A 26,651-nucleotide genomic window follows, 5' to 3' on the forward strand; every position below is an offset into this window, starting at 1 on the left:
GGGTTCGTCCACCACCGGCACCCCCAATGTTCCCTCTAGCTCCCTTGCTACGTTAAATAGCTTCCTCTCCACATTGCTAGGAAGCGGTAGGGAGGTTGGCGCTGCCCACTGTTTCCTTATTGTGTTTAGGAACATGGTCGGGCATGGTATGCGGTATTGAGTGGTTACCTTTTCAGTGAACGTTGGCTCAGCCTCCGTGTCAACTGTGACAGGCTCCGCTGGTGTCCCATGCCCCAGATGGGCTGTGGCCTCAGCCTTGCGCAGAATGGTAACAAAAAGAGAAGGGTTAAACAGGCCGCTGAAGGACGGCCCTTGAGGTGAGGTGTCCTCCTCTTCCTCAGACATTTGAATCCCTTGAGACGTACCTGGCTGGTCCAGGTAAGCTTCCTCTGAGACCGACGAGTCTGAGAAGGAGGAGAGGTCCTGATGGTCCTCCGTTTCCTCCCGATGCCTCGTTCTAAGTCCTAGAGGCTTGGCTTTGGAAGTTTGAGCCCTGGCCTCAAATGCACGGTCCACTGCCTGTGCTATTAGGGTAGTTAGCAGATCCCCCGCCAATGCAGGAGGAGTAACCATTGCCTGCGACCCTGGAGGTGCTGTGGTTAGCATGGTCCTCGGGGTTTCCTGTAACCTCCGTGGGGAGGGGGATTGGGAGAGCGATGAGAACTCGCCTATCCCGCCCTCTGTTTGGGACTGTGATGAGTTCCCTAATGACCAAACGCCCCGTGGGGATGTAGGGAGACCCAGCGGTAGATCGGTGACCTATCCCCCCATTCTGCCTATTTTCAATTCTGGCCCTTTTCTGGGTTCTGTTGAACTCCTTTTCTAGGGCTTGGTGTCTTCTGATTGCCTGTTTGTCAGCCTTCTTTGATGACTTCCTTGCAGCCTTTCTAGGGGCTGCAGAGGATTCCGAATCCTCTGAAGCGGGTGCTCCAGAGGATGAAGGCAGGGCTCCAGTGGAGGGAATGATTGCTTCCTCTATTCTCCACTAACGCCGGGCCGCGATAGGGAGGACCCAGGTAGTAGGAGAGCTCCAACTTTGAGTAAGGACAGGCGCACTACTGGGGGCGTCTGGAACTCAGGAGCAGACTCTGCAAAATTGTCAGAGTTAGTCACTGTGCACGGATAAGAACAGGCACGCTAATGGGAATGCCTGGAACCCGGCTTGACTATGGTGGGTAAGGACAGGCACGCGACTGGGGATGCCTGGAACCCACCACTAAATCCAGAAGCGTACGGGCCACTAATGGGGGACCCGAAGTCCGGAAGGAGCCAAAGGCAACTAAACACAGTTAGTTATGAAAGGTTCTTATTTACTTTGGATTGTAGACACCAAGTCCTGGAACAAGCAGCTATGTGTCTGATTTGAATGTCTCTAAATGAATAATAGATGCTCTAGTACCCTAGTACTGTTTGCCTATTCATTTACTCCAGCGGCTGGACCTAGGCTTCTCAGGGAGCCTTAGATCCCCTGCTTGCACAAAATATGGCCGCTGCTGCCAGGAGACTACTGCGCATGTGTTAAAGAAGCAGGAGACTACTGCGCCTGTGCTAAAAAGGCTGCTGGTGCCACGTGCGGTTGTAACAAAGAGCCACGCGTGCTCCAAGCTGCTCAGACAATGGCGCCTCGTTTAAAAGACCCTGAGCAGCCTGGTGAGTGAAAAAAACTGCTCCTTCGCTCGCCAGCTGTTCCCGTAATCAATCTCCCTCCCAGCATGCGTCCCCTTTGTCCTCCGCTTCCCTCGCTAATTGCTTGCCTTTCTGTCTTTTTTTTTTTTTTTAAATGCGAGAGGTTGCCCGAGCCTCCACGTTTGTTTAAGGCGGCTGCCGGCTGTTCCGGCTGTGGGAAGGTGGTTGGGGTTTGGGTGAGGGAGGGGAGTTAGGGAATTCCCCCTTTTAAGTGAGGGTGGTTTCCCCTGTAGGGAATCTGACTTCCTGAGTCTTACAATTTAGCAAGGGAATTTTAGAGTAATCAATTAAATTGAATTAAATTATCTCTAATTAACTTTTAAACTAAGCAATTTCAGCTACTAGAAAAAATCCCCCCAATGGAAAGGAACTATACCTGTCCAGGAGCCAAAGTTGTACGTCTGTCTGTGTGGCCAGATCAGTCAAGACTGGGGAATCATGGTCCAGGACAGGCGTGGCAACTTTGGCTGACTGATCTGATTGGCCAGGAATACAGTCTCAACCCACTGCGTGGATTATCCATCTCCAGTGCTGGAGAATGGCGTATCAAGAGTGTGACTGCCAAAGTTTCATGAAATTGACAAGATTCTGATTTTTATAAATAATTGGCTGGAAAAGTTGACAAACCCTGTTCTGTTCTCTAAACCTAAGTTTAAACCCAATATCTGGATTCACACATCATGTTATGCCAAAACTACTACAGGTAGACTTCAATTTGCAACCAGTCATAAGTTAGGGACTACCTGACTACCTGAAAAAGGGTGTTTATGACCAGAACCTACGTTCCAATGGCCACTCCCCCCAAAATCACATGATCTCATTTAGGCACTCAGCAACAGAGACACCTATATGGCCATGTGCAATATTCCAGGGTCACATGACAGCATTTCATGATAGCTTTGCCAAAAACCAGCACTTCTGATTTTCGGCAAAACAATGAGTTCACATTTACAGTACAGTGTTCGCTTAATGACCATGTCATTCACACTTAAAACTGACATGCTTACTTAATGACCATGACAAAAAAGTTGTAAAAGTGGGCCAATCACATGACTGTTTTATGACTATTATGACATACAAACATAATGGGTAGGCTCTATTATGGTTGTATGTTGAGGACCATTTGTAGTAAAACTCTTATCATGACTGTTCAATAGACAAAATGGTACATCATAGAGCAACCATTTTTGAACCAAGGTACCTCAAACAGGCTAACTTACAGAAACGTGTCCAAAATCCGACATCCATGACTTCCAAGGGAATGAAATATAGGAAAGCTGGGGTTGCTTCAGTGCTATTGGTGGCTGCTGCAGTCACATAATCTCCATTTTCAATTTTCTGTGACAATTTCCCAGTATCATAATCCCTTCCCAACCCAGCAGCACCTGCTTACCTGACTGATGGGAAGGAAAAGGGAGGAAGAGAGGGAGGGAGGAATTTCCAATGCTCCTTGCAGATTCCAACAAGGAAACTCAAGGGGGAAACCAGCAGGAAGTCGGGAATTGCTCCTTTTCCTATTACTTTTTTGCCTGTCCTTGATCACTCTTTTTCTCTATTTAGGTAAGGAAATATCTCCGAAACAAGGACCCAAAGAGGTACAGGTTATCTAGTATTGTGCCAAAAAACAAATGAACTGCAATATCATTTGGAGCTATATGTAAATCCAAGCACTCCTCCTGTTCTTCTACTTAGGTCATGCACATTTAATACAAAGAGCTACACTCTCTAGCACCACCATCAACAAAGATAATAAGCATCAAGCCTCATCCAACAATGACCTTCTCTGAATTTCATAAGAGCTTTACTCTCAACCCAATCATTTACTGTAGATCTTTTGTCCTAAGACAGTGGTTCTCAACCTTTTTAATGCCGCGACCCCAACCGGTCGTAAGTCGAGGACTACCCAACTGATCGTAAGTCGAGGACTACCCAACTAGTCGTAAGTCGAGGACTTTCCCTGCCTGGGAGCACCGCGCATGCATGGTGCCACCCCCTGCGCCGGCTGAGGCGTAGCTGGCAAGGGGCAGCGAGGGCACAGGGTGACCACCAGCTGGCCCAGCCCAAGGGAGGTAAGGCACTTGCCGGGCACCACGCGCGCCAGCAATCCTCCCTGCACCTGCCAGCCTCCCACCTCCCACCCCTGGTCCTCTTTTACTTACATTTTTAGTAGTTGGTCAGCAGGGAGGGGTGGAAGCTTCCAGACAGCTCGCCTTCGCTGCAGACAACTTGCAGCACCGTTTGCAGAATGGGACTTTTGGCAAGCTCAGCAGGGCAGAGACAGCCTGGACAATTCCTATTGGCTTTTGAAAGCCAATAGAATTAGACTCTATTCAAGACAGTCTATTCTATTGGCTTTCAAAAGCCAACAGAATAAAAGGGAGTAGCACAGCTAAGGAAAGGGGGGGGGAAATGGCGGACTGTGTTGTTTGGCGACCCCCATAAAATGGTCATTCGACCCCAAATGGGGTCGCGACCCACAGGTTGAGAACCGCTGTCCTAAGACCAAAGCAACTGACAGTTCACACAGACCATCATTCAACAAAAGGAAACAGACAAGGCCAGAGAGTAGGAAAGTAATATATCTAGTACAGGGATCCCAACCTGTGGGCCATGGCCCACTACAGGGCCATGGCCTATTTGCAACTGGCTGAAGTGGTGGGCTGAAGCACATGTGCGCAGCTCCTCTCATGAGCTACAAGCAGGCATTGGCCCCCATAGTCTCACCTGCATGAGCCACGGACATATGAACTTGCTGCCCCATAAATGAAGCTGCTTGCACATACACCTGTCCCTCACACCAAACCAATCCCTTTTCCCCTGGACTGGGCCCCCAAGCCGGAAAAGTTGGGGAACACTTATCTAGAGCAGGGCTTTTCAACATTTTCACCCATTGTATCACTTTTAGGATATGGCAATATCTGAGTACCATTAGTCGCCTAGCAAGGTGTCAAAAACTTGATGACTAAAAAAAAAAAAAAAGGAAAAAAGTGATAAAGTACAGGTAGTCTTCAACTTACAACAGTTCGCTTATTGACTGTTCGAAGTTACAATGGCACTGAAAAAAGTGCCCCCCAAGCCACAGCCGAGCAAGAAATCTGCCTGCCCATCCAGTGGCACTCTTCTTCCTGTCCAAGGTTTTCATTGTTGTGAGCATTTCTGTTGAGGATTGGCAGCGGGGGTGGTGTGGGGTGGTGTTTGGTTTTTATTCCCCTCATCTCCTGGGTGGTTGCAGCAGGTTTTGGTCACTTTACATAACCCTGGGACAATGTGACCATCATAAATATGAATCAGTTGCTAAGCATCTGAATGTAAATCACAAGACCCTGGAGATGCTGCAACATTCTAGCTGATCGGCACTTCTGGGCTCAGCAGAAGTGCCAGGATCAGTGCTGCTTTCCAGCTGATTGGTGCTTCTTCAGGTCTCAGCAGAAGCACCAGGATCAGCGCAGAGCTCTAGCTGGAGCCTGGCACTGATCCTGGCGCTTCCACTGAGCCCTGACAGCCCCGAAGCGCCGATCAGCTGGAAAGCGACACTGATCCTGGCACTTCGGCTGAGCCCTGACAGCCCCGAAGAAGTGCCGATCAGCTGGAAAGCGGCACTGATCCTGGCGCTTCCGCTGAGCCCTGGCAGTCCTGCAGCTCCAACTATCTTTTGCTCAGGCTTATGTGGTGCTACCACCGGTTCAGCTCATTCCCCTTCCCCGCTACCACTTTTCTAGGATGGTCACGTACCACCTGCCAGGTGCCAATGTACCACAGGTGGTACCCGTACCACTGGTTGAAAAGCCCTGATCTAGAAGTTAATTGGTATATTTTTCCTGTTCAGAAAAACTTACCTGTCACTGCACAGGCTGTATTGAAAGACTTACATGCAGCCTTGCTGGGAAAACACTAAAGAACCCACTACCCCAGCAGTCCTGTTCCAACAGTAACCAACCAGGTGCTGCTGATAAACTTCTAAGCAGCATCCCATCCCTAAAACTAAGAAAATTTGATTTAACTCTCATGACTACAAATAGTATTATCCCAAGAAATATAAAAAGTATCCAAGAAGTTAACAACTTCTGATGATTTAAGAACCACAGGGAACATCCACAGTTATGCTCCCAAATGTATGGGGTAGGATTTTGGTGTATGTAAGGGAAGGGGACAGGGGTAAAGCAAGTCTTTAAGCTTTGCAAAGGCTTAAGGCATCCATTTCACTCCACACCCCTGAAAAAGACACTGCATGTTGCAAAATGTATACAAGAGAACAGATTTCTTCTATTTTAAACTCTCACAAGGAGCCATAAGCAACGTGCCGGTGAGCAGATGACATCACATGCACAGATGAGTGACTGGGTTGTCAGAATCATGATGGGGCATTTCTGTAACCAACACAGAAACAAAGTGGAACAATAGACAAAGGAAATCTTGTCCTCCAAGCTGGTCAGAAATAGGCAGCCAACTGGAGGAACAAAAATGGGATTGTCCACTCTTCCTTTGCTGGTTTCCAACGAACTAGTAAAAAATAATAGTTTTGGTACAGTAATCAAACGAAGTTGATTATCAAAGGTTTACTTAGTCTTCAAAGTTCAAAACTTTCTCAGCCCACATTTCTCATCTAACCACTTAAGGCTGAATGAAATGCAAAACAGTCTGCCATAGCCAGACCAAAAATAAACTGGGTGAGAATATGTCAGTGCAAAAGCAAGTGTTATGTTTTTACATAAAGAATGGGACAAATGCAACAGTCCATCATTATATTATAATTCATCCCTACATAGGCAGAACATTTTGTCTCTAGCCAAAGCATTCAGATCATTTCAAAAACGTAAAGCAGGCAGCTTCTACTGTCAATGAATAAAATGGAAAAAGGAAAGCAAAACAGCAGTCAGAAGTTCAGCTTTTAGGCATGCGCCCTGGCTTAAGTTCATGAAGAAGTATCTAGCCATAATTTTTGCAAAACTTTATTCAACCCACAGCAAAGATGAAAAGTACTCAAAACTAAGCAAGAGATGCTCAGCTATGCAAATCACCAAAAGCCAATACTTATTGCCAATGCTTTTGTAAACACTTTAGTAGCCAAGGCATCGGATTGGATACATTAAGGACCCTAAGCTACAGAAAATCAATCATTAGTTCAAAATACTTTTGAGAACTTGCCAGCATTATTTCATGAGGGCGAGTTCTTAAAAATACACATCTGCTATCCACCTGAAGGATGCTAAAGCCTAGCTTTCAAGCATTGCTGCAGACTCTTCCAGCTCAAGATGACTCATAGCAAGTCACGAAGGAAAAAGAAGCAAAGTCCAGAACGGAATGCCTTAAGTAGAAGGAACTGGTAAAACTAAATGCACATGAAATATTTAAATATTTAATTATAGCTATATTTAAAAGAGCAAAGGGCATGTGTGTACACTCACACATTCAAATCAATGCAACAGCATGCATATTCAGGGGATTCCTCACCATGTTTTGTAGTAGTACAGTGAACCTAACAATCCTGGAGACCATGGCCTTTGCAGTTATGTCTGGCTCTGTCCATTTCAAGGAACCATTAAAATGGCATTTCTAGAGATATAGCAACAATGGATTCTGGTATATGCAAGTACAATCCAATCAATGTGTAATACAGTTTGCCAGGTGCTCAAGAACTTCCCACTTCTCCTTATTGCGTCTAAACTGGGTTTGAGTTGATATGTAGCAAGCTGAGCAAGTTCAATCCTCATTGAAGTAGCCTATATCTATCTATCTTTTTAGTTATCTTTCTACCCTGGGTGTTAAAAAGCAAAACAAAGTAAAATACAGACAAAACAAGAAGCAACAAAAATAAATCATTAGATTTTAAGGGCTTGAAAAAACATGACAATCATGCCCCCCATAGGTAGTCCTCAACTTATGACCATTCATTCAGCAATTATTCAAAGTTACACTGGCACTGAAAATTTATTTATGACCTGTCCTCACACTTACGACCATCAGATCCCTAGTCAGATAAAAGTGTCACACATTTACGATGGTTGCAGCCTCCTATGGTCATGCAATCTCTTTTTCTGATCTTCTTAGCCAGCTTCCGACAAGTAAAGTTGATGGGGAAGCCAGCAGGAGGTCACAAGTCAGAGCCATGTGATGTCTCACTTAACAACCATGAGCAATTTGTTTAGCTGCGGCAAAAAAGACTGTAAAAATCAGGGGTGCTCACATGATGCTTCAGTAACAACAGTATACTTAACAAATTTTCCAGTCCCTATTGTTCTCATTGAGGATCATCTGTACAGGTCTGCAAGTACAGGTAGCCCTTGATGTATGATCATAATTGAGTTCAAAATGTCTGTTGCTAAGCAAGGCAGCTGTTAAGTGACTGTATCCCTTTTACAACCTTTCTCAGCACACTTGTTAAGTGCATCACTGCAGTTAAGTTAGTAACAGGATGGTTAAATGAATCTGGCTTCCCCATTGACTTTGCTTTGCTTTTCTGAAGGTCACAAAAGATGATCACATGATCCTGGCACACTCCAGTCTTCATAAATACATGCCAGTTGCCAAGCATCCAAATTCTGATCACATAACCAGAGGTTGCTGCAATGGTTGTGTGAAAAACAGCCATAAGTCACTTTTTAACTTGTTTAATTTATTTTGTAACTTCAAAACAAATGGTTGTAAGTTGAGCACTAGCTGTACTAGGAAAGCACCTTCAATAGGTTAGAAGCAGACCAGAAGGCACTAAAACAAGCACTGCAATTAATAACTAATAAAACAGAAATTAATAAAGATTTTAAAGACCCTTTTTACAGATTTTAGCATCCTGACAGGTTTATCTGAAAGAGGTCCTTTAAAATGCTCAAGTCTTCAGGTCATTATAGCTTTAAAGATGAAAACCCATGCTTCGAATTGCTCTGGAAAGCACCTGGCATCTAGTGCAAAACATTCAATACAACCTTGTAATTCCAGTATTCTGTATTGATTAGAAACCAAGATGCTGCATTCTGGGTCCTCTTCAGGGACAGCTCCACCTGGAGCACACTGCAGTAACTGAACTATGACATAGCCAGTGCCTTTGAGTAAGGCATGCAAGATACAAATGGCTCAAGAATGATCACCACTGCTATTCTAGATGCTTTATACACTGCATCCTCTTCATAGCTGCTGCCACCTGGAGAGCCAGAGAAAGGTGAGATCAAAAAGTATCCCACAAAGTTGCTCTTTCAGGTCAAATGAGTCCCCATCTTAAATACACTGAGCCCCTAAAGCTGAGCAACCCCCTTTCCCTGGATTTAACTGCAACCTCTTAACACTCACTGATCTCATTACTGGACAATGGTCAGTAACATCTAGAAAGCCAACTCCACTAACAGCCAGAAGCTGCTACCTCCCTACAGCTGCTTGATAGCATCTTACACTACTCCCCAGACACTGGACAGAGTTTTGTACAGAGAGCTTCCCTTCTAAAAACTTCACTTTTCTTCATTCTTATTTAGCTAAACCTAGGGGTCTTCAAACTTGGCCCTTTTCTGACTTGTAGACTTCAACTCCCAGAATTCCTCAGCCAGCATGCTTGGCTGAGGAATTCTGGGAGTTGAAGTCTACAAGTCAGAAAAGGGCCAAGTTTGAAGAGCCCTGAGCTAAACTGTCTGTAACACATTATAACAGTGTCTCTCAACCTTGACAATCAAGGTTGAGAAACACTGCACTATAAGAATTTGGAGCTCTAGCAATATACCCAGAAAGCAGGACAGCTGAAAGGGGGGGGGGGGAAGAAGCTATTCAATTTTGTCCCAAAGAGAAACAGCTGCCATGATCTTCATTTCATACCATCAGCATGGGAAAAGCAAGACTGACTGTTAAGCTGTTTCTCAAATGGAGACAATATATGGAGGTCTGCAATCACAGAATGCATTTTCCCAACAGCATCAGTCTAAATCTTGCAATTTGGTTGGGTTGGTTTTTTTTAAGCAAATGGTGAATGAGAAATACTAGGTGGAAATAATAGTCCAGCTCTCATTTTGCAATGTTTCCTAGAATATACTAACCATCCTGAGAATTTAATGTGAATGGCCTGGAGTCTGCAATGTACTACATCAGAATGAATTACCTGAAGTTCTCTACAAATGCATCCTTGTGTGCTAGATGGACAACAGATGCTGTAATTGGTCTGGACTAAAATTTCTTCCATACTGCAGCCCAAGAAACTGTGGCCAACTAACACCCTAGATAAGTCTTACCCACCCATTACATCCACAGATCTGTGGACTCAAGGTTGAATAAATACTAAGTTGTTTATTTTAAAATATCAAAGTGTAATCAAAATCAAAGGAATATTCTTTTAGCAAACTTAAAATACCTTTTGGAAACAATCAAGAATAATTGATACACAATATCTCAGGGGCTGCCACAAAGAAGGGGGTGTCAAGCTATTTTCCAAGGCACCTGAAGGCAAAACATGAAGCAATGGATGAAAACTAACCAAAGAGAGAAGCAACTTAGAACTAAGGAGAAATTTCCTGACAGTTAGAACAAGTAATCAGCGGAACAACCTGCCTCCAGAAGCGGTGAATGCTCCAACACTGGAGGTTTTTAAGAAGAGACTGGACAGCCATTTGTCCGAAATGGTATAGGGTTTCCTGCCTGAGCTCGAGGTTGGACTAGATGACCACCAAGGTCCCTTCCAACTTTACTATTATTATTATTATTATCATTCATCGCACAGTCAGCCAGATGTTCAGACTGGATTTGGCATTTTGTCTACCTATCGAGTCCTTACCCAGGACCTGGGATAGGCAGATGTGGATGTTTGATGGTATTACAGATATCGTCGCAGGATGGAAGCAGTTCCTAATAAGGCCGCCTTTTGCAATTGACTAATAGCAAATTTGTCAATGCCAATGGTGTTCAAGTGGTGCTCCAGTTGTTTTGGGATTGCACCCAAGGAGCCTATGACTATTGGTACTACCCTTGCTTGCTTTTGCCACAGTCTTTCTATTTCTATTTGTAGGTCTTTGTATTTTGTTATCTTCTCCAGTTCTTTCTCTTCTATTCTGCTGTCTCCAGGCACTGCCACGTCCACTATCCAGACTTTTTTGTCTTTCTTATCGACAATTGTTAAGTCTGGGGTGTTATGTTGCAGGTGCTTGTCTGTTTGAATTCTGAAGTCCCAGAGCAGTTTAATTTTATCATTTTCTATGACTTTCTCTATTTTATGATCCCACCAGTTTTTGCTTACAGGCAAATGATATTTTTTGCAGATCTTCCAATGCACCATTGTTGCTACTTTGTCATGCCGCTGCTTGTAATCAGTCTGTGCAATCTTCTTGCAACAGCTTACCAAGTGGTCCACTGTTTCTTCAGCTTCTTTGCATAGGCGGCACTTACTGTCTGTTGCTGTCTTCTCAATTTTGACTTTGTATGCATTTGTCCTTAAGGCTTGGTCTTGTGCAGCCAGAATTAGTCCCTCGGTCTCTTTCTTCAATTTTCCTGCTCTTAGCCATTGCCAGGTTTTATTATTATCTGCTTTCCCAGCTATTTTTTTCATGTATTGGCCATGTAGTGCTTTGTCTTCCCATGCCTCTATTCTGTTCTTCATTTGGTCTTTCTTGTAGGCCAGTTTGGTCTCTCCAGTAGTTAGTAAGCCTTCCTGATATACTAATTTCAGTGCATCTTCATCATTGTTCTTCAGATATTCTTCCAAAGCCATTTTTTCTTCTTCAACCATCTGATGTACTTGTAGCATTCCACGCCCACCTATTTGCCTTGGTAGATAAAGTCTATCAATGTCACTGCGTGGATGAAGGGCATGATTCATTGTCATTATTTTTCTGGTCTGCCTATCCATTGCTTTTAGTTCTGCTTGAGTCCAGTCCACTATTCCAGCTGTGTACCTAATGACTGGGATTGCCCAGGTGTTGATTGCCTTTATGGTATTTCCTCCATTGAGTTTGGATTTTAAGATCTTCTTCACTCTCTTGATGTATTCACCTCTAATCTTTTTCTTGACTTCAGTGTGCTTGATGTTGTCAGCTTGAAGGATACCCAAGTATTTGTAGTATTCTTCCTCATCCAGACTCTTAATGTTATTTTCGTGGGGCATCTTGATTCCTTCAGTTTTCACTATTTTTCCTTGTTTGATAGTAAGTGTGGCACATTTGTCCAAGCCAAACTCCATTACAATATCTTGGCTATATATACGGACAGTGTTGAGCAGCGATTCTATTTCAGATGATGTTTTTCCATACAGCTTCAGATCATCCATGTAAAGGAGGTGGGATAGTCTAGCAGATGTTTTTGATGTTTGATAACCATGTCCTGAGTTATTCAGTATTGTTGACAGAGGAAACAGTGCAATAACAAATAGTAATGGTGATAATGAATCTCCTTGAAATATTATTATTATTATTATTATTATTATTATTATTATTATTATTATTATTATGGTAGTCAATCTGTAAAACAGGATTCACTGGCCCAATTTAAATATAACAAAGTTAATAAACAAGACAAGCTTTAGATTCATTCCTCATTGGTATATATACATTGGTTCAAGGAGTTCCTAATGTGGGGGCCAACAATATATCCAGGGGGACAAACAACAACATGGATTGCCCACATCACTAGCAAATGCTGCAGTGGTTGTTAAGATACATGTAACCAGTGATGGGATTCAAATATGTGAATAACCGGTTCTCTGTGTGGATGCCACTTCTGGAAGTCCATTCTGGGCAACAAAAAATTAGCTACCGGTTCTGCCAAAGTGGTGTGAACTGGCTGAATCCCACCACTGCAGGTAGCCCCCATTTAGTGATCATAATTAGGACCTGCAATTTGGCTGTTATACAAAGCTGTTGCTAAATGAAACTGCCACAATGCTCAGCTTTCCTTTGTTTTATAAACCTGCAAAGGTTGCAAATGCCTACAAATTGCCTACAAAAGAAGTTACTTTTTAATCACTGTTGTAACTACAACATGTTACTAAACAAGACAGTTGCTAAAATGAGGAAAATCTGTAAGTAAAGGTAGTATTTTAGGGAGAATTTTTTAAAAAATTCTGTTTTAATTTCTAATACAATAAGTATCAATCAACATAACCCACATAAACCAAAGTTCTTTGAGGTCCTCAATAATTTTTAAGAAGGGGTCCTGAGACCAAAATGTTTGAGAACTGCTACCTGATAGCATAGGAAACTTTGATTATCAGCAATTACTTGAATATGGAACAGCTTTTAATATATCTGCTCATACCTATTCACTTAGATCACCCATCTTCAATGTCCTGTTCTCCCACCGAGTTCAGCTACTATTACCATTACTGTGATCCAGTCACAGCCAATGTTCATTGATAGCTCCTCTCATTTTCAGCCAATCATAGCTGGCTGTGAATGGTAGGAAATGGCTTCCAGCACATTAGAATGACACCAGGCAGAAGGCTGGTTTAGATTTTCAATCTGGATCTTCCTCTGGGTGAAGTAGTTCATATGTGATGATGATACACCATTTACAGCATTAAACATCCTTACCCAGATCATGTCACAACCCAATCTTATATTTCATGTATGACTGTTTTATTCTTCATCTTTACCATGTTCTTTTTTTAAAAAAACTGTCACCTGTATTATGGTACCTGTTTGTGATCATCCTTTTCAATTGTTTTATTATTTTTTTAAAATTAGGTTAACATTAAGATGATTTAAATATTTAAAAGCATTAGAATAAAAATAACATCCACTGATTTTTAGGTCCTTTCAGAAAACAGACCATCTGGACCCAATTCATGATTTTAGTACTGCATAGTTTTGTGAACATAATTTGCAGAGAGGAATGCCCTAAATAAAAGCAGCACCGTAACACAGCAGTTGACCTTGTGTTCTTCTTGCAAGATTTTTTTCCCTAATAAATCTATTAATCTGTACTCAAGATATAACTGTTCTTCTCCCTCCTGTTTGATGCTAGAGAAATCTGACAAAGGGGCATCCAGGTAAATTAATATTTTGTAATTAACAACATCATCCCTAACAGTCATTTTGTGAATGAGAAGCTTCCCCAACAACAATTTTGAGGGAATACCAATAAAATATTAGCAAACTTATAATGCATTGAAACTAAATGACAACAGAAATTGTCTCAGAGCAGTTAAAAATAAACAAGATGAATTTCAAACAAAATTTTGGAACTGTTTGTGGTTTAAGTGCCATTTAGACAGGTGTATATATCAGTTACATAACATTTGTACTCTGTATGTGTTTACATAGTAACATTTTTTTTCCTTTCCTTTGTTTATACAGGAAGTAAAGGAGAAACAATGAGATTCTGTATAAGTTCACATTTTTTCATTAAAACAAAACTCCCATATCTACTAGAAGGGAAATGATAGTTTCTGAAATGCAACTATTTGAGCACTTTTAGAAATGTGACATTGGAATACTGGCTTGACCTTATTTTTCAACTATATTTATTTGAAAAAAACATGCACACTGCATTTAAGAAAGAAAAAGAGCATACTAGGTTATCAGCTGTAGTTTTATCTGTGCCACATTGTGCTACTGTCTGTACTAGCCTTAAGGAAGTATTGGTAATTTGGGGCCTATTTTGGTCCGTATGTCACTAGTGAAGCCAAAGCTCAGTTTGATCCCAAACACATCAATGAAGCAGGCAATGAATATAAAAGAAATATAAAGTTGAGAGCAATGGGAATGGGTTACTTAAAGATTGTGTATTGTAAAATAAAACTGGTTCAAGAATGGATGGGTGCCGAGTTAATATGGGCCAAATACAAAAAATACCAACCAGATAGAGAGGTTGAGGTGATTTGATCATATAGAAAGAAAAATATGAGGGGAGAGTGAATGGGGCCAGGAGAAAAAGGAAAATGCAAAAAATCATGGCTCGATTGGGTTGATGACATCTTTTAAAAAAGAGAGACGTTTAAAGAACAAAAGCAACGTACAAGTAATACATGGTGATAATGTAGTAGAAGCAGGTATGGTTTGCAAAGGCAAAAAGATATAACAAATGGCATAAATAAAAAATAAAGTTAATTTCCTTTTTAAAAAATGTTTTGCTTTTAACTTCCTTTGTCCACTATTTCTCATTTTGTTCTCTGCCTTGCATGTTGTGTAACCTGAAAAGGAATAGTGTACCGGTAGTGACTATGTCACTGTATATTTGTGACAGGGGGAAAAATATACAGCTATAATGATCCAGAATGTAATACTTGCATACTTTAGGCAGAGATATTATCAATTTTATGTACTTGTTACTGTTTCCTAAGCAGGCATAATTAAATCAAGAGATGTGCTTACGCATAGCAACTTAGTTGCCTCTAGGCGAGATGGGTGGCAAACAAATCTAATAAATAAAAACCTAGGGCACATTTATAACACAAACATAAAACCAGTTTTTTAACAAATCATCCCTCGTGGAATTCTGCAAAAATGGACTCTTGAATGGTACTGAAAAATCTGCATGTTCTCCATGGCGTTACTTTTTCAAGGATGAATACCTACAAGCTCACTACAGAAATGTTTAATTGCCAAGATGAACTTGTCAGACAGACCACTCAGTACTGTTATGCAGCTGTATACAAATATGTCCTTCCTTTTCTGCTGAAATCCAATGTGATTTTTATAATTTGCCATGTAATTTATGACTATATAAAAAGATTTTTTTTTTTGAGTCAGGTTCAATTCCTGGTGACATCATGTACTTTTTTTGGCCAGAATACAGAAGCGGCTTTCTATGGCCTCCTTCCAAGATGGCCCCAGCTTCCCAGTCTAAGTGACAGCCTTGATATTCCCAGGTAGTCTCTGAACTGAGAACTAATTTGCCTGGCCTTGTTTAGCCTCAGAGCTAAGACAAGGTCACCCAGGAGTGCCATCAGCTGAGCCATCATTCCATTTGTTGGCTGTACATGACTTTACATGAAAAACAAAGCCAAATGTAGATGCTCAAGCATTTATTAGCAGCACTGCTTTTTCCTGGAAATCCCATTAAAGTTATATTCATGCTTCCCATATGCTTTCTATGGCAAGTTTGATTAGGAGTCTATGGATCAGAGTTCAAGCTTTTCATGGAATCCAGGAACCTCAGTTGTTAAGGAGCCTGTGTTTTACATTTAAGCCACTTAAATTTAACAACAGCAGCAGGATTGTGTGAATGGAGTATGTTTAAAGCCAAAGAGACATTGCAACCTCTTTTTTTTCCCAGTTTCTTGAAAACTAACAGTCTTGATTTTTCAACATTTCAAGGCAGAAAACGCAAAACTTAAATTAGGAATATTTTCAAAACAAAGATCACCCCACTACAAGATTCTACTATAATTCAGGAACAAAACAGAAAATCCCTGTCCTGCAGTCCTTCACCCAGTGGTGGGATTCAGCCAGTTCGCACCAGTTTGGCAGAACCAGTAGCTAATTTTTTGTTTCCCAGGCCCAGAACGGACTTCTGGAAGCGGCATTCACCCAGAGAACTGGTTGTTCACATATCTGAATCCCACCACTGCCTTCACCTTACCCCAAAGCCTTAAGTACAACCACCTGCACCAAACTAAAGCCCAGCTGTTTTAGAGTATGGCTCCCTCTACACTTTTTTATAGAGGAGAATTTTACACTCCTCCAGTTTATTCCATCCTCTGGCTCTTGCCACCTTGATAATATAAATATATAAAATTAATTAATTAAGAATAGGGTGGGGTTGGGGTTAGGATTGTGCAGAAATGGATAAATTGACTTTAAAGATAAAAGAGAAAGAAGATTCAGTGTATTTTAGAACAGGATAATTTCTATCAATGGCTAGAAAAATGAGTTAGAGAGAAAGGAATGTGATATGTAACATTGAATATATACTAGTAAGAAGAAGACTACTAAGCAATTAATTTATTGTTTATGATAATTATTATTCATTGTTTTTTTAAATACATGAACCCAGACAACATGCTGTTTGCTAAATACTAAGAATGTTATTTTAAAAAATCCTGACTATGAATAGTTTTGAGTCTTCACTATGAACAAAACCTTTGAGAAATAATACCTACATTTTCTTTTCCCTTTTTCCTTTTTTAATTTTAAATCATAAGTTTGCAGACAGGGTCTTAGCTATGTCTAATCATTTTTAGTTGCTTTGGAAACTGTTTTGGTTTTTAAAATAACACTGCCCAAGTACATTGGAAGGCTAAATTAATCAACAATGTGAGATCTCCCAACTGTCGGTCATTCAGGGTAGTCCTAGAAAAGATATATTTGTCTTTTCTTCATCCTGGCAAGAAAGCATCAAGACTTTATGAATTCGTACCCTTTCTTGAATCAGTCTAAAGGCAATGGGTATATGCAAGATCATGACCCAACAGGTGTTGCTGCATATGTGCATCTTCTCCATTTTTTTAGACTGGCAACACCACAATATGGGTGGTGTCTATTGAGCAGACCAATATTAACTCAAGATAAAATATCTGCAAATGATTTTTGACCCAATATAAGAAACAACATATTATAGCTGAGTTGGTATATTACATTACTGTACTTGCTTGAGGTTTTCAATTTTTTTTCATCTCACAGTACACAACTGATAGATGGAACTTCTATGTCACTAATTGCTGGGACCTGTGAAGAAACATGGTGGCAATCTGCCACTGGTGAAGTCACAGGAAGCAGGCTTCTGGCTGATGCAGCACACCTGCGTATCTTTTGCAGCACACCAATGTGCCACAGCACACTACATGAAAACTTCACCATTACAAGATTTGGTCATCATTTGCCTGTTATTGTTTGTTTTAACATTGGAAATATTGTTGATTAAAATTCGGGAGTCTCAAGAAATAAAAGGAATAGAAATTAATAAAAAAGAATATAAATTAAGAGCCTTTGCAGATGACTTGGTTGTTACTTTGTCTCAACCTATTTGTTCGGTGGTAAAATTATTACAATTGATCCAACAATATGGACGTGTTTCTGGTTTTAAAATTAATAATAATAAGACCAAAATATTAGCTAAAAATATGACTAATGGTGATAAACAGGTTTTAGTTAAGTTAACAGATTTTGAAATTGTTGATAAGGTAAAATATTTGGGGGTTACATTATCTGCTTCCAATGCAAAACTGTATAAAAATAATTATGAAAAGTTGTGGACGGAGATACAGAAGGATTTAAAAAATTGGAACAATTTACAGTTATCCCTTATGGGTAGAATTGCAGTTATTAAAATGAATGTCCTGCCAAAGTTTATTTTTCTGTTTCAAATGTTACCTATTTTAAAGAGTGATCGTAATTTAGATGAATGGCAAAAAGGTATTAATAAATTTGTTTGGGCAGGGAAAAAACCAAGGGTGAAACTTAAAATAATGCAAGATTTTCGTGAGAGAGGTGGACTCAAGGTACCAAATATGAAATTGTATTATGATGCTGTAGTACTAACATTGATCAGCGATTGGGTGAATTTAACAAATATAGAAATACTTCATTTGGAAGGTTGGGATTTACTTTTTGGATGGCATGCCTATTTAATATTTAATAAAAAAGTGGATTGGGTTTTTAAGTCTCATATTATAAGAATCTCTTTGCTTAGAGTGTGGAGGAAGTATTATAAATTTGATTTTAAAATACCATTATGGGCTATACCTCGGCATGCCATAGAAGGTATAAGGAAAGGGGTTAATATGGATATGGTTTCTTATGCACAGTTACTTAGATGGGATGGCCAAGACTGGCAGTTAAAATCTTTGGAAGAACTAATACATGAAAATCTAACTTATTCATGGTTCCAATATAGACAAATAGTGGACAGATGGAAGATGGATTGTAAAATGGGCTGGCTTAGAGAAGATGAAACTCTCCTAAAACAAGTAAGAGATCAAAGGCCAACCCATATTAAGAGAGTTTATGGGGTTTTAGTGGAATTGGATTCAGAATCTGAATTAGTTAAAGATTGTATGATTAAATGGGCACAGAATATTGGTGAATCGATTTCAATGGATATTTGGGAACTTATTTGGACAAGAAATGTTAAATTCACACAAGCGCAAAATTTAAGAGAGAATTTTTATAAGATGTTTTATAGATGGCACCTTGATCCAAAGAAAATGTCCATTATGTACTCTAATTTACAGCCGAAATGCTGGAGATGTGGATACTTGGATGCTACTTATTATCATATCTGGTGGACGTGTAAGCATATAAAAGCTTTTTGGATTAAGATATGGTGGAATATTCAGAGAATTTTTAGAAGGAGGGTAAAATTTACTCCGCAATTATTTTTATTAGGTATTGTTACTGATTGTGATGCTAGGGAGGTTATATTGATGCTAAATTTGATTACAGCCGCTAGGCTGTTAATAGGACAATATTGGAAGAAGGAATCCTTGCCTACTTTACAAGAGTGGTTTTATAAAGTTTCGTATTTGGCAGAAATGGCAAAGATTTCGGCTTTTTTAAAGGAGCAATCTCAAGAGAAATTTTTTGCGGTATGGGAAAAATGGATAAATTTTATACAACATAATTTAGATATGGAAAAATATTATTTAGCCTTTTTATAACTTGTAATGATTGTTTTTTTTTCTCTTTCTTTCTTTCTTCTTCTGTATTATTATTTATATACTTTTCTATATATGTTTTATTTTTCGCCTATCTCTTTCTTTTTTCTTTCTCTCTCTCTTTTCTTTTTCCCTTTTTTTCTTCTTCCTTTTTTTACGTATATTATTATTATATATATTATTATTATTATTATTATTATTATTAATTATCTTATAAATTGTATACGTTATTTTTTAAAATTTGTTAAATAATCCTATATTCAGTTCTGGGAAGTCGGGGGGGGGGAGGGGGGGTGGTTTGGGAGGGGGGGGTGGATGTTTATTTGTAAAATTTTTGAAAAAAATTCAATAAAAAAAAAAAAAGATTTGGTCATCATTTGCTGAACAACCCCAAATGGCTAGCTGCATGTACTGTAGTAACCCACAAATGATGGTTTTCAAACTATAGAACAGTTGCTGGGCTCATACAATGTTGTTTTAATGAACAAGTCAATATGAAATATTTAAAACATTTGCATGCTGATTTTTTTAAATCCTCAGGCTACCTAAAATGATAGATACATCATTATAAAATGTTTTTTATCTTACTAATTTTTTATTTATTTTTCAAATTTATACATCACCCATCTCTGGGTGGTATAGAGATAAAACAATGAAATATGTATACATTTGATAAAAATAAATAAATGGAATGGATTTTTTTCACAGGCTTCTAACATAAGCTGACCCAGAGTTCCCCAAGCAAACAATTTTCAAATGTCATGAGAGGGAATGATATTGGGAAAATCAGGGTTAGCCTAGTTCAGAGAGACTATGAGTACCTCAGTGTTGGATACTGGAGCCCCACCTCCATCCAATGGAGCAGTCAAAGTGTTAAGGTCTCTTTCCAGATTCTAAAAAAAGGCAGAAGCCATGGTATGAATAGGAAGTGGCTTCATGACAACAAAAAATGTGTCTTTCACCAAACCACCAAACTATAACATGATTGTATTTGGTTTTAATTTAGACTATAATGTGAATTCAACCAGTGTGGTTTGTAAACAACAGTTTTAGTCTTGGTATTATTGTGCAGCTTGGCATTAAGTGAATTCAACCAACTGTGGTTTAAAAAAACCTCTATTAAACAATGATCATACGTTCTTATTTTGTCTCCAAGGTACTAAACAGTAACAACCAAAATGTATAAATAAGGAATGCCCAGAAATTCAGACTAAGAACTGGACACTAGATTTTCAGAATTCATTAAAATTGCACTCAGAAGTACAGCTGCAGCATTAAAGTGATCCAAATTCTACTATGGGATGCATACAGAGATGCATATGCACACATTGTTTTTATGCTATTCCTTGCAAGGAGCAGGCTAAGCACTGTTTTTATCTAGCAAAGTTCTGGGCCAGGTAGACTATTGCCAAAGCTGTCAACATTCTTCAATGTCCATGTTAATCTATCAAAGAAATTTATAAAATTAATTGCAGAAATGTTAGTACAACCATTAGGGTTCTTAAAAGTTGTCTGAAAGTTTTATGGGTGACCATTTGGCTAATCAAAGAGTAAACAGTCAACTAAATATTAGTGTTATCTAGTTCCAACAATAGCTATATTTTTGACAAAAACCATTTTCCATCAAGCTGAACATAGCAAAGTTTAGCACATTTGGGTTTTTTTACGTAAATTTGATCTTTTTCTACAGTTTGTTTTGCAATTATTCTGGAGTTCAATCCTAAGGTTAGCAGAGCAGAGCTTATTAACTAGCCCCATTTAAATCGTAGTGGAACCCTTGTCAGGGAAAGCTTGCATTGTTGTTAGTTTTAACATGACTTGAAGTCTTAAAGAGTTCTTCCAATATACACATCCTGACATAAGCATAAGCTACAACAAGTGAAACCCACTGCTACTTCAACTTCGTAATCACCTAAAGTTGCAATCCTATGCACTCTAATCTGGGAGTAGAGTTTCTTGAACAAAACAAAGATAACAGGCCTTATCAAAGTTATCTTCAAAATTAATCCAGTGAAATTCTATTTGATGGTAGGTTAAAAGAACCAGTGACGGTACTGATTTGGACACATGCTTAGCATTCACTCCCTTCCTACAAGACTGATGGATCTGCTGCATTTCCAACTTCCTGGTCATTCTTCCCCTTTAAACTCAGAAAGAAGCACAATCCTTAACCTCAGTGGAACTCGGGTCTCTACAATTGAGTTCAGGGAGCGCGCCCAAGTTTCCCGGATTGAGCACAGAGAGAGGGGAGAAGAGAGCTCGGTGCTGTGCAGGATAGGCCAACGAAATGGGCTTAACTCGGAACCGAGACCACTCGTTCACCCAGGGCTAAAGTAGCGCAGCATTTTATCCTAATCGCCTTTTTTGCGGTACTTAAATTAAAGGTCTCTCTCCACAAGGGTCTGCCTAGAGCTGAATCCGGGCCGGAATGGGGCGTGCCTTTCCGGCGCGAGCGTGGCTGATAGGTAGGCCTGTGTCTGTCTTCCCTTCCGGTATCAATACTAGCCGGATCCTTCGGGAGAGGCAGCGAGAGGGCTGCACCGGACAAGCAAGTCGAAGCTTGCTGCTGCTGCAAATGTCAGGAGAACACGTGGAGTTCAGAACAGTTCGTCCAAGCGGGTTAAAGAGCGCTCTCACGTCCCAGACGCCGCGTTTGGGACTGGCTGCCGAGCAGCAGCTTTGGGCTCCGGCCCCTTTCTTTTTGCACTCAAAATACCACTGCCCCTCCTTTCAGAGCCCCAGCATTGATTCCGATCGCCGTCTCCGGCCACCCTTGCACGGCCATCCTGGAAGGCAGCCCGTCCCCCACGCCCCAACCGCGGTACCTTCTTCATAATGCCCGTCTTCCTCTTGCTGAACGTGGTGTAGCGTCGCAGCTTGTTGTCGATAAATTCCATCTTGATCTTGACCCGGCCGCGGGTCTTCTTGCCTGGCTTGGCGCCGCTCACGGCCCCGCTGACTCCGCCGTAACCCCCGGACGCTGCCGCCGCGGCCACCGCCTCCGTTCCCCCCACCCCCAGTTCCATGTCACCCAAGGTCCGCTTAATGCCGCGGCGCTCGCCTACCAACTCCTCATCTTCGGCCGAGTCCGAATCGCCTTCGCTGCCGCTGGCCGCCGCCGCCGCCGCCGCGCTTACATCCCGGTCTCGCTCGAAGCGACCCCCGATTGTCCCCTGCCCGCTAGGCGGGCCTGTCCCGTTGCCGGGCCCGCGGACTCCTGCAGCAGCACCGCTGCCGTTCGCCCCACGGGGAAGCCCGGCACCTACCCGCCCGGAGGTCCGCCCCATGCCCATGATCGTGCTCCGGGCCAAGGCGGCAGCGCCGTTCCCGGCCCCGCTGGGTAACATAGTGCCGGTGCCGCCACCTCTTCCTTCCAAGTGGGGCTAAGGCGTCGAGTCAGACCGGCCCTGCCATGGACCCGAGCGCCGGCTGCTCCGACCCGGCCCCCTTGCCTGTACCCAGCCTCCGCCCGCCTTCCTAGCCGCTGCCTCACACCAGAGTCAGGATCCGCGCCGGCCCGGGGCACCCCCTCCCCCCCCGCTATCTTTCCCCCATATAAAGCGATACAATGTTGCCTTTTATGGCGAGGACGCTCCTTATATGGTGAGAGCCGGCGCTTTGCATCTATTGGCCGCCCCCTAGCAGCGCTCGGACGCCGTTGGCTGTAGGGGACCAGGGTAGGGTTCTCGTTGGTCGAAGACATAAGGGCTCATTTGCATACATTCCAAAAGAGCTGCGTTCGTTGAGACGTCACCCCGAGGCGCTGCTCTTAAAGAGAAAGAGCCGTGCTAGTTCAAAGGAGAGCCTCTAAAATTATCAGTACTGAACCGGTGGGGGAGGAAGGAAGAGATGCTATGAGCCGATTGAGCAACAGAACGGAAAAGACCCAACCTTCTCCGACCTATCGCCTTTCCTTTTTTTCCAAAGAGAATCACCATTGGCCGGGCACGGGGTTAAAGGAATTATAGTCCCATCTGGGGGGCTCCTCCAGGTTGGGGGGGGGAGCTCGAAGCAGCTCAGAGCCAATAGCTGACAGACTGTCGGACCGGTGCGCCCCCAAGTATGCGTCAAACTTGGGGAAGCCGGGACGGATTCTGGGACTTGCAAAGAGTAGGAATGCGGCATTGCCGGAAATGCTGGGGTTCACACGCCGATTGCAAAGAAAAGGATGGGAGCGCCGAGGATCGGCGGCGCGCGGACGTTAGCTGCCCCCGACCCCATCCGAGAGGGGTGAGAACAAGGCGTGGAAGCCCAAACCTTTGACTGGCACGAAGGGAATCTCACCCCAGACGTGTTTCTCGCCCCTCCCAGCGTGGAGTGGCTCCCTTCTGGCTTTGGAGGCTCACGTGCTCGAGTTATTTCGGGGTTAGTGCTTGTTCTGCTCGATGTAGGAATAAATAGCGAAAACTCGGCGCGATCCAGTCATGGAGATAAGTTTCAGTTCGGTTACAAGGTCAGTCGAGGAGGCGATCCCGCTTCTTTCCCCTCCCCCCACTCTTCCTGTGTTCGTAATAAGAGATGAAGCACTGGTTACAAGGAGGGCGCCAGCAACACTATGCTGTTGGGAGTTACCTTTATTGCAATATGTATTTCAGAGAGATTTGGGTCTTTGATGTCCCATCAGTTTTCCAGCACACTGGTTCCTCCTGATGGAGAGGAGAAAGCTGGTAACACTGGGCGCTCGTATGTATTTACTTCTCCCATTTATATACTGAGCAGGGGGTTGGAATAGATGACCTCCAAGGTCCCTTCCAACTTTATTATTATTATTATTACTATTATTATTATACTGCCACAATCTTCTGTTTCTGTTACAGCCTTCTTCTCTTGCCAGTGTGCGGAGGAATGGGGACTACACTGCCCTCTCCCGCCCTTTGGAGTCTTTCTGCCTGCCGTAGGTTCCTGTGCTGTTAAAGGAGGAGCTCTGCTTCGAGTTTTGCTGCAAACTCATTTACTTGGGAAGAGGCTTTCATTGTCTTCTGATCGATCCGCTGGTGTTTGTTCTTTACATTGAAAGTACCCGGGAAATCAATACAGTTGGCCTACAATCTGGTAGTAGTATCAGTTGAAGTTGAATCTCATCAGGATTGTAAAAAGCAAGCTCTGATCTAGGTATGGGGCTTATTTCCTGCAGTTGCACAATCAAACTGGTTAACAACAAAATACAAAATACAACTATAAAACAGTTCCACTTTTGATAGCTCCTAAAGCAGTGGTGTTCGCACCACTTCAGCAGAATTGTAGCTAATTTTTTGTTGCCCAGACCTAAAATGGACTTCTGGAAACAGCATCCACACAGAGAACCGTTTGTTCATATATTTGAATCCCACCACTATCCTAAAGTAATAACTGACAGGTACAAAAGACCTAGACAAAAGTCTAGAGCAGTGTTTCTCAACCTCAGCAACTTTAAGATGTGTGGGTTTCAGCTCCCAGAATTAACCAGCTATGCATGTCTGGGGAATTCTGGGAGCTGAAGTCCATACATCTTGAGAAACACTGGTCTAAAAGGACCCTTTTTCTTAAGTGGCAGAAAAGTTTGGCTCCCAAGAAATTATTTTACATTCGTTATAATCATGGTAAGTGAATGGCCTGAAGCTGATAGATGAACATGATGCTTTTTCATGGATGTGAACTCAGATCTTCCTAGCCCAAATTTAGCACACTTATCACAATTTGCTTTTATGCAACTCACTATTTTATGTCAGGTGGTTGACTTAATCATTTGGCCATTATACTCTGTACTGGAAGACTAAAGCACTTGCAGTTAGCATATGTGTCATTTTTACTTTTTTTCGCTACTGCAAATTCATTTAATGTTCAGACTTACTGTGTCCTTCAGATTATAAATTTGTATTATAGATAATACAAATCATGTTTATGTGAATAATGTGGTTTATGATAACCCTAAAATACAGCAACCAGATTAAAGGAATACAAAATGGCAGCTGTTTCAGCTTTTAAGTGACATAGTCTGTGTGACTGTAGAAAACCAAAATTGCCCCAAAAGTCTAACATGCTTTGGTTCATAGTATTGTGTAAACACCTACAATCAGGTTATTTCCATAAACCAGGTTCAATTAATTATAGGGTAAATATGTCAAAATAAAAAGTGATTTTTGAAACCACAAAGTGCAATGTAATGGGAAATAAAAATGGTGCTTCTTTGGACTCTGCAGCTGAATATTTTTGCAAGATGTATCATGCAAGTTTAAGCCACAAAGAGAAATGGATCAACACAACTCCCTGCACTTCTGAACCACCATGAGCATTAACTCATCAATAAAATGCAATATTAATTAATAATATATTTCTTTGATCTTCCCTTCTGCCATTTATATTCTCCTTCAACCTTAAACAAATATTATTCTTAATATTTTCAATATATAAATGATTAAATATAGACATTTTTTCATATTTGTACAGATACTGGTAACATCCATGTATAACATTTTTTATCAGCTTATATTATTCTTTTAACCATCATCTCATTAATTCACCATGCATCCTAATTTTTGTGATTTTTGTTTAAGCTTAATTTCCCATTTATATTCAATCCATTCTTATCAGTCATGATTTTGTCAATGTTAGTCATTTAGATATCCATTTTCCATTTAGATACACCATCCCAATATTTTCATATTTCATGTGATAAAAATACTGTACTTCTTATCTTATAGCATCTGAGTATAACATCCTTTTTGATCAGCTTATATTTCACTTATATTTATAAAAGTTACATCATCCCAATATTTTTACATTTCATATATTGTAAAACATACAATATTACTTAAATCTCTTATCCCTCTTGTTATAGGGCCCCTTTATGTTCAAAGTTCTCTATTCTTTTAACCATATTCAAACAAGAGTTTGCTCATGTAATACTCCATCTGTTAGGGCGAGTCAAATCTCTTAAATCTGTCTCTAGCCGCCTTCTTTTGCCGAATAGTTTTCCAAGTTGATATATTCCACTTACCTGGCAATTCTTGTGTTTTTACAAATATTGTTGGGAATACAGAAGATAGAATAGGTAGGATATATACTTTCTGTCTCCCAAACTCTGATGATTCTCCTGGGAATTTTATAGTCCACTCCATTTTTATTGTTATATCGAAGTCTAATTATGGAATTATCAAATTCAATCTATTGACTGTTAATTAATTATTATTGCCTTTTTTTCAAATATATAAACCAAGACAACACGCTGTACACCAGGCACTGGAGATTGTTATTGTTAAAAACCAATAAAGTATTAAAAAAATTAAAATAAATAAAATGCAATATTATTTTGTAATTCCCAACTTAAGGCAGCAAACATAGCTAATACTCCTTGCTCTTCTGTTTTCCCCATAACAACTCTGTGAGGTAGATTGGGCTGAGAGAGAATGACTGGCCCAAGGTCACCCAGGTCTGGTCCTGTGGTGACCCGTTTTATAACTCACAACTTATGACCTTAATTTCCAGGCTCAAT

General features: G+C 41.1%; 1 protein-coding gene and 1 long non-coding RNA gene across 7 annotated transcripts in view; one reads left to right on the top strand and one right to left on the bottom strand.

Annotated features, from left to right (window-relative positions):
• SRF (serum response factor) overlaps positions 1 to 22,706 on the bottom strand; it is a 92,854-nt gene extending 70,148 nt beyond the window's left edge. For 2 of the 5 annotated variants that reach the window (XM_039324590.1, XM_039324587.1), the window contains exons 1-2: positions 22,006 to 22,706; positions 20,002 to 20,073 (exon numbers count right to left, since the gene is read on the bottom strand). In XM_039324590.1, the coding sequence (XP_039180524.1) occupies positions 20,002 to 20,073; positions 22,006 to 22,527 (594 nt within the window). In that variant the 5' untranslated portion in view covers positions 22,528 to 22,706. The remainder of the gene's footprint in view (positions 1 to 20,001; positions 20,074 to 22,005) is intronic. The other 3 variants (XM_039324591.1, XM_039324589.1, XM_039324592.1) reach the window with 2 other exon arrangements.
• Positions 22,707 to 22,974: 268 nt separating this feature from the next.
• Positions 22,975 to 25,351, top strand: LOC120299596. Of its 2 annotated transcripts, XR_005554444.1 has the most exons (3): positions 22,975 to 23,633; positions 23,776 to 23,863; positions 23,998 to 25,351. It is a non-coding gene; the product is annotated as an uncharacterized LOC120299596 (long non-coding RNA). The 2 variants fall into 2 exon arrangements; XR_005554445.1 differs by lacking the exon at positions 23,776 to 23,863.
• The last annotated feature ends 1,300 nt before the right edge of the window (positions 25,352 to 26,651 follow it).

Source organism: Crotalus tigris, unplaced genomic scaffold, assembly GCF_016545835.1.
Source record: "Crotalus tigris isolate CLP2741 ecotype Arizona unplaced genomic scaffold, ASM1654583v1 scf7180000024302.2721777, whole genome shotgun sequence".
Taxonomy (NCBI): Eukaryota; Metazoa; Chordata; class Lepidosauria; order Squamata; family Viperidae; genus Crotalus; species Crotalus tigris.